Source organism: Lupinus angustifolius, chromosome LG10 (assembly GCF_001865875.1).
Source record: "Lupinus angustifolius cultivar Tanjil chromosome LG10, LupAngTanjil_v1.0, whole genome shotgun sequence".
Taxonomy (NCBI): Eukaryota; Viridiplantae; Streptophyta; class Magnoliopsida; order Fabales; family Fabaceae; genus Lupinus; species Lupinus angustifolius.
The window spans coordinates 5,492,691-5,502,327 of NC_032018.1; the positions used below are offsets into that span (position 1 = coordinate 5,492,691).

At 32.4% G+C, this 9,637-nt stretch overlaps 1 protein-coding gene across 2 annotated transcripts; it reads left to right on the plus strand.

Moving 5' to 3' along the window:
- LOC109358778 (probable protein phosphatase 2C 12) lies at positions 3,873 to 9,370 on the plus strand. Of its 2 annotated transcripts, none has more exons than XM_019603218.1 (10): positions 3,873 to 4,149; positions 4,312 to 4,645; positions 5,564 to 5,735; positions 6,519 to 6,672; positions 6,761 to 6,824; positions 7,360 to 7,467; positions 8,015 to 8,140; positions 8,337 to 8,569; positions 8,652 to 8,851; positions 8,941 to 9,370. In XM_019603218.1, exons 2-10 carry the CDS (start codon positions 4,439 to 4,441, stop codon positions 8,967 to 8,969), a joined length of 1,293 nt encoding a protein of 430 aa, XP_019458763.1. In that variant the 5' UTR covers positions 3,873 to 4,149; positions 4,312 to 4,438; the 3' UTR covers positions 8,970 to 9,370. The 2 variants fall into 2 exon arrangements, with proteins under 2 accessions (XP_019458763.1, XP_019458764.1); XM_019603219.1 differs by having other exon boundaries at positions 4,350 to 4,645.

The window sequence follows — 9,637 nt, forward strand, 5'->3', positions numbered from 1 at the left end:
TTGGAGACTAAGTAAATCTCTCCTAATAAAAACAATTTATTTCTTATTAAAGTTTTAATTGTTTTTCATATTATATCTCCCTAACTTCCTCTTGGCTTTATTCCATTATTATTTTTTTCCTTTCACAATAATAATGAAAGTAAGTATCAGTTTTATAAAAACAGATTCATATCGATTGATTCAACTGGTGAATCAGTTCTAATACTAGTATAGTATATTAATTATATTATATCGGTTATACAATCATACTAGTCAAAATCAGTTATATTGTCCAATTTTTAATTTAACTGTACCGGTTATATTGGCCGATTTTTATTTAAAATTAAATTTTTAATAAAAAAAATTATTGATGTTTTATTGAATTTTCAACATTAATATTAATATATTATATATGTATATCTAACTTCACTAGTACGCGGTTTAATTAGTGAACCACCAGTTGAGAACACAAATTAAATAATTATTAAATTTTTAATAAAAAAAGTTATTGATTTTTGAACTTAATATTAGTATATTATATATGTATATCTAACTTGCGGTTTAATTAGTAAACTATCAGTTGAGAATACAAATTAATATATTATATATGTACATCTAACTTCACTAGTACGCGGTTTAATAACTTCACTGTTATATCATTATCCTGACCGGTACAATATTAATAACACTGGTTGAGAACACAAATTAAATAATAACAAAAATATTTCTTAAATAATGATACTTATAACAGAACATAATGAGGATATAGTAAATGATTAATGGTCTCTTACATTCATACCATGTAAGAATTTAAATTGTTTGAATTTAGTTTAAGTTAATGGATTGAATCTGTCCAAGACCTGGTTAGATGATGTTTGATTGAAAGAATATTTTTACATACCTCAGAATCAACTTGGAATTGTGATGTTCATGTTTGATAAGAGATTAAAAGAAGATATCAAGAGAAATAATATGTCAATAAAGAATACAGTACGTCAGAGAGAAAGTTTGCTTTGGAAAGTATAGTTACCCTAATTTTCAATTACTAAATACATTATTTTTCATTACAAAACTCACTTTTTTTTTACTTCCCTAACCAATGCACTAAAAGAGAATTAAATCACTAGATTAAGAAATATGACACACATAAGTTAATGCACTAGATTAATGTATTACGCTACATCATAACTTAATCACTGTTTTTCTTTGAAGACAATTATAACTAGTAGATCATATAGTTTCAACAATAATAATCATACTTCCACAAATTTTGGGTAAATATGCGCAAGAAATGGAGTGTAGTGAGATGTAGTTGAATACGCGTATTTAGATTTTGATGCTTGATAGCAACACTCGCTTGGGAAGTTGTACATTTACAGCTTGCAAAAGCATATGCAAGTTCAAGTCTTTCTGGCTTTAAAGTAGTTGGTTCAGCATCTCATACGATCCAAAGAATATAAAAATGAATAATTCTATAACGTTTAGTCTACTCTCTTCATATCCTCATCATTCTAATGCATTACAGGGTAGCTAGCCACTTAGTCTTGGCCATGAAATTGAGCCATGAAGTAAGCCATTTCAGCATCATTTTGAAGATGATACTAAAGAAAATGACACTACATAGGGTGAGCATAATCACATCGGCCCGAAAACTTATCCTTATCTTAAGGATCTAACCTCAGTAGGACACATGTTCTTCGTACCTAAAATGGAAGAATCAAATCTAGACGACTACAATATGTTAAACATGCCGAATCTATTTAAGCCAATGTTGATTACAAACCAATCAATTTTAATGAATTATTGAAATTTGAATTGACTTATTCGTTTTTATGCTAGAGTCCAGCACAAAAAGTTTAAATACAACAATTTGGTGTCTTCAATTTTCTCTCTCTACACAACATAATAATGTTAAAAAAATCAGATGAAATAAATCCGAAAAAACGAAAGGAATAAGTCCATTGGTGGGTTCCAGCTACAATAACTTGAGGCGATAATTGCGGGTCCTCCCAATTTGTTTCAAAGGATTAGGTTGGATCAACTCAATCAAAGTTATTTGTTATTCTTCAATGGCCCCATGCCCCATCCATTCATTCAGCACTCTTTAACCACTTATTCGTTAATGTTTTTATTTTTTCAGAGATATAAAATTTAAGGTGAAGAACACATCATCAACGTTAATAAGAAAATGAAATTATGATACACTAAGCTTATTTGTGATTTGATTTGTATAGGTAAGGGAAAGAAAGAGAAGGATTGTGAGTCATAAAATATATTTTTAAGATAATTATCGCTTTTCCCTTCACTTTTATTTCCTCTAAAAATCAACTCACGACAAATATTGTAATTGTTAAAAAAACATGACTTCACCAATGCTGTCCATGATATCCAAATCCTCTAAGATTAACAAACACAACTTAAGAAATTATTAAGAAATAATGTGTCTAAAAAGTTCATATTTATTTCTAAGCGAGAGAATAAAATAAAATAAATTAATAACACATATAGTTATTGAAATAATCATATAATTAAAAATTGGCTGAACCTTGAAATTATAAAACAATACGATTTTTGAGAAGAAAAATAAACTTTTAATTTATTAATACAAAATTTAACAAGAAGATTTTGTCTCATGATAAAATGTGTCCAAGTGGGTTTGTACTTGATTATCTGGCCCTTGACTGGCGCCATTTCTGAACAAAGAAAATGAAAAAAATGCTTTTGAGTAATTTGCCAATTGTTGTGGTGAAATGATGAGGCAATCATCTACAAAGAAATTGAAGGACCAACCATGTGTGGAAGAAGAAGACTTGATACTTGAGTACTGAGTCATTTTTAAGATTATTAATTAATAAAAGACATCAGATTTTTTCAGATATTTAAATATTCTTTATACTATCAAATAATTATTTTTCAGTACCTATCAAATAAATTTAGAGAAGTACAACAAAAATGTAAGATTTTTTTAATGAAAATAATATACATCACTGACAAATAATAGAGTAACATAGTCAATATTTTAGGCATGCACAAATATTAAACTCATTAAGTTATATCATTATCAAATTATGTATTATCTTATTATTAAAAATGTTCCATTTTCATACATACTATATTTAAAATATACGATAATATATAATTGATGATATAAAATAGGCACATAAAAAAATCACACATGACACATGAACTTCCCCCAACAAATAACTCCATTTTGAATAACTATTCTAGATTTTTTTTATAAATATATAACAAGATATATTACTTTTCTATTTCTCTTCTAGTGTTGATAATATTTTTTCTCTTAATTACCTTTTTTTCATAATCAACCTTGCTTTAACAAAACATCAGTACAATACTGCAAGTAAAAAATAAAATAATTTTTGAGTTATCAAAATTAACAGTATATTTTGTTTGAATAAAATTAACATGTATTCACACACATTATTTTCTTACATCATTTTTCATCCTCTATATCTCTTCTTACACTTATCACTTTCTTTTTTTTCCACCTCCCCATAAGAGTTTCTCCTTAATACATAGTGTAAGACAACTAATTCTATTGAAAGAATTTAGTTATGATATATTTATATTAAATATTTTTTGTAACATCAATTTTTTGAAAGTTTTTATAATACCCACGATTAATATATTACAATGAGTTTTTATAACAAAATAATTTAAAATTAAAAAAAAACAAAATCTTGAGTGCAAAATAGGGAAAGTCTTGAAGTTCGAGTCAATGCCAGATCACAGCGCCGCAAGTGCAAATAACGGGCCCCACGGCTCAGCTGGCTCTGTTTGCGCGTCGAGTGAGTGAATCAAACGACGCGTTTTGGTTTTGGCATAGAGAAAAGGTTGATTATTGTTCTATTTTGCGCTTTTTTTTTCTCACTCTCCAAATTCATTTTATTTCTGTATCCATCAATGGAAAATATTAACACAACACTATGATCCGCATTTTTCGATCACACATATTATCACATTTTCGCGCCTGAAATCTCATTCCTCTTTTTTCTTTCATTCCACTTTCCTTCCATGCTTTCTTTTCTCACATCTATAACTTCCCTTTTTGTCTTCTTACATTAATTAATCGATTTTTTCACTTTTAATCACTTAATTTCATTTCAATTATATATATTCCTCTGATCCGCCATCAACCAATTCTCACCGGTATTCATATTCATTCCTTCATTATCATCATTGCTTTATGTACATTACTATATTTTATTTATTTACTTTTTTTATCTCGATTTGTTGATGATTGGATTTTTGAAAATGTGATTAGCATTGAGATTGTTAACGCGTTTTTTATTTGTTTGTTGTGTTGTTTAGGATTTGATTTGATTGCGTATTTGGGATAATTGTAACAGATTGTGGAGAATCATGAAGGAGCACGTGATTTTATTGATGTAGTTTAGAGTTGGTGATTGGGAATTGAGGTTTGAGGAAGGAGTGAACAATGTCTTCTACCACAAGGGGTGAACAACACCAAACGGTCCCGCTTTCGGTGTTGTTGAAGCGTGAATTGTTGAGCGAGAAGATTGAGAGACCTGAGATTGTGCATGGTCAAGCATGCCATAGTAAGAAAGGAGAGGATTTCACTCTCCTCAAGACCGATCGCCAAAGGCTCGTTGGCGATGGAGTCTCTACATATTCTGTTTTTGGGGTAATATGTTTATTGCTCCCTCTTTTTTATTCCAGATATTAATGGCTTATAACCTGTCAACACATTTGAATGTCATGTGTTTTTTTTTTGGAATGGTAATGTGATGTATTTAAAATATTGGTGAGAAAAAAATGTGCCCCTTAATTTTTAGTCCATTTGAAATGAACAATCATGAAAAATCCTAACTTGGTGACCAAGAATGACAAATTCTGGTCCAGCTAGTCATTTTCAAGACATATTTTAGGGACATATTAATTAGTCTTTGTTAGGTGTCAATAATTTGTCTGTGGACTTGATCTATCTTATCGATGTTTATCCATGTATCTTACTCCACCTAGTATTGTTGTCGTGTTAGTAGTCCTTATTAGGGACTATTCGTTATGAGATTCTTAAAGAACAAAAATAACAACAAGTAATCCTTTAGCCCGTTGCCACTGGGCGGGAAGACTCTTATGGACCATACTTGATTTTTTCTTTTCTGTTGAGTTATGACAAAACTAGGGGATATGCTTTTTCTTATTCACTCTTTGAAATATATAACTTGTTTTTATTCTATGGCATTGGCATAACATAATGAATGAGAGAAAATATAAAGGGTTATGCATCCTACTTGTCACAAAAATCTTATTGCAATGATGACAAATGATAATGAGTTCAGCTTGTGAGCTGGCTGCTTTTCATATTTTTAATTAGAATCCTAATTGTTGTACTATATAGTGCAAATGTGTTTTACCCTCAGCTACGATTTTCTTTTTATGGTTTTGTTCTTCCTCACATTTTAATTGTAACAAATGAAGGATGTTAGCTGTTAATATTTTGAATGCTCATGAGTTATGAGTCAAGACACTGTCGTTCCTTTCTTATCTTCTGTTTTTTTGTGTTTACCTGGTTGCATATTCTGATGTTGGCATTTTACAGCTGTTTGATGGACACAATGGATCTGCTGCTGCTGTTTATACTAAGGAGAATCTTCTAGATAATGTTTTAAGTGCAATTCCTCCAGATCTTAATAGAGATGAGTGGGTAGCAGCGTTGCCTAGGGCTTTGGTTGCAGGCTTTGTCAAAACTGATAAAGATTTTCAACAGAAAGGTAATGGCTAGTTCATCTTTGTAGTGTTCACTTTGTCATCGATTTGTTTGTTTAGGAGGAAAATTTGCACACCAACTGGAACTGTCATGCGAATATCCGCAAAAGTATCTGTCCACATTTCAAATTTTTGCACTGATGTAGCACTCAAGTTAAATTGTTAAACAAAATCAAAAGTAATTTTGTTGCTGATATGCATGCTTAACATGTTTCTTTGCCTATTTTAGACTCGGGAGTCTGATATGTGGCATTTTAGGCATTAGCACCGACTAGCTTTAAAAGTGTATAGTTCCAAACAGGATTTAATTATTTCTTTAAAAAATCCCGTGACAGATTTAGTAAGCAATTTCTATGCTTCCTTGATTAAAACTAATTAAGTTTGTAAGCTCCTTCCCAATAAATATTTATTGGGTGGTTCTCCATTTTTAAATGTTAATGTGATGTTTGGCTAGTTACAAATTGTCAAATATAGTAGATTTGCTTAGAGGTTCTGTAGAGCTTGTTGTCTACAGAATGTAAAAGGTTTTTTATGCCTCAGTTATTGTTGCCTTTTTAAATGGTGATGCCACTAAAATATCTAGTACTACTACTTTTACTGCAGCTTGACACTTAAAATTGCCTTTTGCATACTGCATGGTGAATGTGTATGGACAGTTGAATTGGTACAACTATTTATTGACATGTTAGAGATATATTATATTGTAAGCTGGTTTAACTTTGTGGTTGTCTTGTCATAATACTCTTCTGATCTAATGTTTTTTTTGTTCATGTATAATTTCATTACAGCACAAAAATCAGGAACAACTGTAACCTTTGTGATTGTAGACGGATGGGTTGTAACAGTTGCATCAGTTGGTGATTCGCGTTGTGTTCTTGAATCTTCTGAAGGTGGGATTTATTATTTGTCAGCAGACCATAGGCTTGAAACAAATGAAGAGGAGTAAGTTTGGAATGGAATGTTATTGTTGAAAAACTGCTGGGGAATTGTCTGTTATAACACAGCCTCACCCTTCTTCTATTTTCCTCAGGAGGGTGCGCATCAGATCTAGTGGGGGCGAGGTTGGTCGGCTAAATACGGGAGGAGGAGCAGAGGTACACTCCCTTCTAATTGTGATCCCCTTTTGGCTCAGATGGTACAAAGTGGACTGATTGTTCATTTATCTTATGCCTCGTGTGACACTTTCAATTTTGTCATGCAATGCTTAGCTGGTCAAACTTCAGAGATTAAGTAAACTAGGTGAATCGTACCATTTAATTGAGTGGCGAGTGTACACTTGTTGATTACATTTGGTGATAAAACCTTGTCAAGTGTCAATTAACTGTACTGAGCATTCATTGCATATCATTACATTTTTATGATCTTTTGAAGAACTTGGTTGTTTACATTTTGTGTTTTATTGGCGACATGTGATTTAAGGTAATTATTTCCTTTGCAATGTGAGTCCCCTAGATTCAGGTCAGTTGGTTAAAATGTGGGACATGAATTGTGTGTGCCCGGGTTCAACCCCCAGAACTGCACTTTGTCCCTCTCCTCCTCCTCCTCCTCTTGAAAAAAATAGTTGTCTATAAAGAAATTTGCATTTTAGTTGATAAAATTAATGTCTGACTAGATTAATGGTTTTTGCAGGTTGGTCCTTTGAGATGTTGGCCCGGCGGATTGTGTCTTTCACGATCTATTGGTGATATGGATATTGGCGAATTTATTGTCCCTGTACCATATGTAAAGCAAGTGAAGGTTTGTCTCTACACTATCTTGCACATAGAGCAGTGTTGGGCTTATGTCGTTTAGTTATTTTTTAATTGTATCCCTTCCTTTCATAAGGTTACGTAAGTTTATACAATTCCTTTCCTTGCTATTTTCATCTGTTTTTCAACTTCACATATAGCTTATGCTAAGCATGTTATTCTTTTACTATTTTCTTATTTTGGAGAACCCCCTTCCATAATCCAATTAATAGAAGTATTTATTGAGAAAATGTTTTTGCCAACTACATGATGGGTCAGTTATTTGTTGGAGCAAATGGCTAGATTCTTATGTGTTCTATGTTTATCATTTGTTTTCCTTTTACATATTAAAAGAGGGTGGACCTTGGCGCAATGTTAAAGTTGTTTGCCTTGTGATCTCAAAGTCATAGGTTTAAATCCTGAAAATAGCATCATCGCTTATGAGGGTAAGCCTTCCACAGACTCTACTAGGTGGGAGCCTCGTGCATTGTACCACCCTTTTTTCATATAAAAAGTCTAAATCTGGCCTTTTCCCTCACTTATTTCTGTTTATTCAGCTGTCCACTGGTGGAGGCAGGCTTGTTATCTGTAGCGATGGTGTTTGGGATGCACTATCTGCAGAAGTCGCCCTTGATAGTTGTCATGGCATGCCAGCAGAGGCGGCAGCACCACATATTGTTAAAGTGAGAATGATGAACATCTTTATATTGTTTTATTGATTTGTTTTAGTGGCCCTGTTTTCATGTTGGGTGTAATTGTAATCCTAAGTTAAACACCATAAAGATACGTTGTTTCCATTAGTTTCTCCTGATGATTGTCATTTTTTGTGGTAAGAATTATGTATTTCCATGCTTTATTCTCCTTTCCTTTTGTCTTCAGGAAGCTGTACAAGCAAAAGGACTTAGAGATGATACAACGTGCATCGTTGTTGATATATTGCCTCAGGAGAAGCCACCTACTTCTGTTCCACACACGAAGAAGCCAGTAAAAGTAATGCTCAAGTCTATGTTTCGTAAAAAGTCATCTGAATCATCTTATATTGACAAGGAATACTTGGAGGCCGATGTGGTCGAGGAACTGTTCGAGGAAGGATCTGCAATGCTTTCAGAGAGGTTAAGTTTTGTAATAATCATTGTTAAGTTTTTCTGTCTACCTTTCTATCTTCTCCTAAGAACATGTTTGTCTAAAATGCAGGTTAGATACAAAATATCCGCTCTGCAACATGTTCAAGTTGTTTATGTGTGCAGTGTGTCAAGTAGAGATAAAACCAGGTGAGGGTATTTCAATACACGAGGGTGAACCCATCCCAGGAAAATCGCGTCCTTGGGATGGACCTTTTCTTTGTGCAAGTTGTCAAGAGAAGAAAGAAGCCATGGAAGGGAAAGGAATATCAGGTATTTGGACGACTCTCTTAATTTCTATCCATCTTCCTTGAGATATAACTTTACATAATTTAATCTACTCTTTTGATATTTGATTTCAGGTAGACTTAGCAGCGGAAGTGACGAATAATCTCTCATGTATATTTGCATTTTGAGAGTGATAAAAATGTTCATAAAACACAGGAAGGTTGAATTTCCAAGCAACAGTGGCTCCCTTCTATTAATCACGGTCTAATTTGGAATTCCTCAGGAAACATATCAAATCTCCTCACATAAAAATCCATGTGAACACTAGTAGCAGCTTGTTAGAAGATTTCTGATCTTGAAGTGTGGAACAACAACTATCCAAGTGCTGTGAAAGGTTATGTTAAAAGTGGCAGTGCATAACATGCTGTTGGAAGTGATTTAATTTTTTTATATTCATTTTCTGGGATCCATTCATTTGTATGGGTCAATTTGGAATACAACATATACCTTAAATGAAAGTGACCTGTCATGGTAATGTGATATAGGGAAATCAATTATAGGGGATAGATGTGTATTTAGCATTTGGAATGATTTATTTACGTACTATTCAATTTTGATAATTCTCTTTATCATATGAACATTAGGCCTTTTGTACATGTTAGTTCCCTCCAAGTTTTTGCATGACCAGGAACAAAGACCTGGAATTATTTCTACCATGTTGTCACCATTGTATTCACTCGCTTTCAAATACAATGGTATATTCTGTTTAACTATGTAACAATTCCAAATTTTAATGTATGTTATTGGAATTCAGGACCCAAAAGGAAGAGG